Source organism: Emiliania huxleyi (genome assembly GCF_000372725.1).
Source record: "Emiliania huxleyi CCMP1516 unplaced genomic scaffold EMIHUscaffold_3506, whole genome shotgun sequence".
Taxonomy (NCBI): domain Eukaryota; phylum Haptophyta; order Isochrysidales; family Noelaerhabdaceae; genus Emiliania; species Emiliania huxleyi.
The window spans coordinates 1,136-1,954 of NW_005199357.1; the positions used below are offsets into that span (position 1 = coordinate 1,136).

Genomic DNA, 819 nt, shown 5'->3' on the forward strand with positions numbered 1-819 from the left:
AGGTCGTCACTGTCATAGATGGGCCAGATAGTGCCAGGATGCGTCCCGCTCGCCCACAAAACGTGCCGAAAGCGTTGCCGGTGTGGTTGGTGCAGACCAGCAGCATGACCATACATACCCCTGGAGAGGGCCGCCAGCAGCAGCCTGACCATACCCCCCCACCCCTCGAGGAGGCCGCCTCCGGCGGCCAGGACCATACCCCCCCACCCTTTTGGCCGTGACCCTACCATACCTTACCAGCCAAAAATGTCGAACCCTGGGCTTTCTTCCTTGATAAAAAGAATTATTCACGGGTTGTCGCTGCTCGCCGGCTTGCGAGAGATGAGGTTGCCACCGCCGCGACTCCCGGCGCTACCCGCTTCGCTCGCCTGCGCCGCCGTTCTGGCCTGCACGCCGCTGAGTATGGCGCCGGCTTATGCAGACATCAACGACGGGCAGCGCATTGTGGGCGAGATGTCGGGCAGCGGCTTCTTTCTGAAGGACACGCTGCGCATCGAGTCCTTCAATGACCCAAAGGTAGACGGCGTTCAGCTCTACCTCTCCGACTTCCAAAAGCCGCTGACCGAAAAGATCGTGGCTGGCGACGTGTTCACCGACCCTACTCTTGCGGGCCTGACGTGCAGCGCCCGCGGAAGGGTGGTCGTGGGGCCTGAGGCCGTCACCACCGTCGAAGGCGAGGAGGTGTTCTCCGAGGCGCGATCCCTGCTCTTCAAGTCGCTCAAGGTACGGCGGATCATCGATCGCGAGGGCAAGAGCGTCGTCTATGTGCTGTACTCGCAGAAGCTGGACAAGAGCAACGACCAAGACGGGAGTCGGTTC

At 61.9% G+C, this 819-nt stretch overlaps 1 protein-coding gene across 1 annotated transcript; it reads left to right on the plus strand.

Moving 5' to 3' along the window:
* Positions 1–300: 300 nt before the first annotated feature.
* EMIHUDRAFT_374036 (hypothetical protein) lies at positions 301–819 on the plus strand (the record flags this gene model as incomplete). The annotated part of the gene is made up of 1 exon (XM_005772746.1): positions 301–819. A coding segment is annotated over exon 1 (498 nt), but the record flags the coding sequence as incomplete, so codon positions are not given.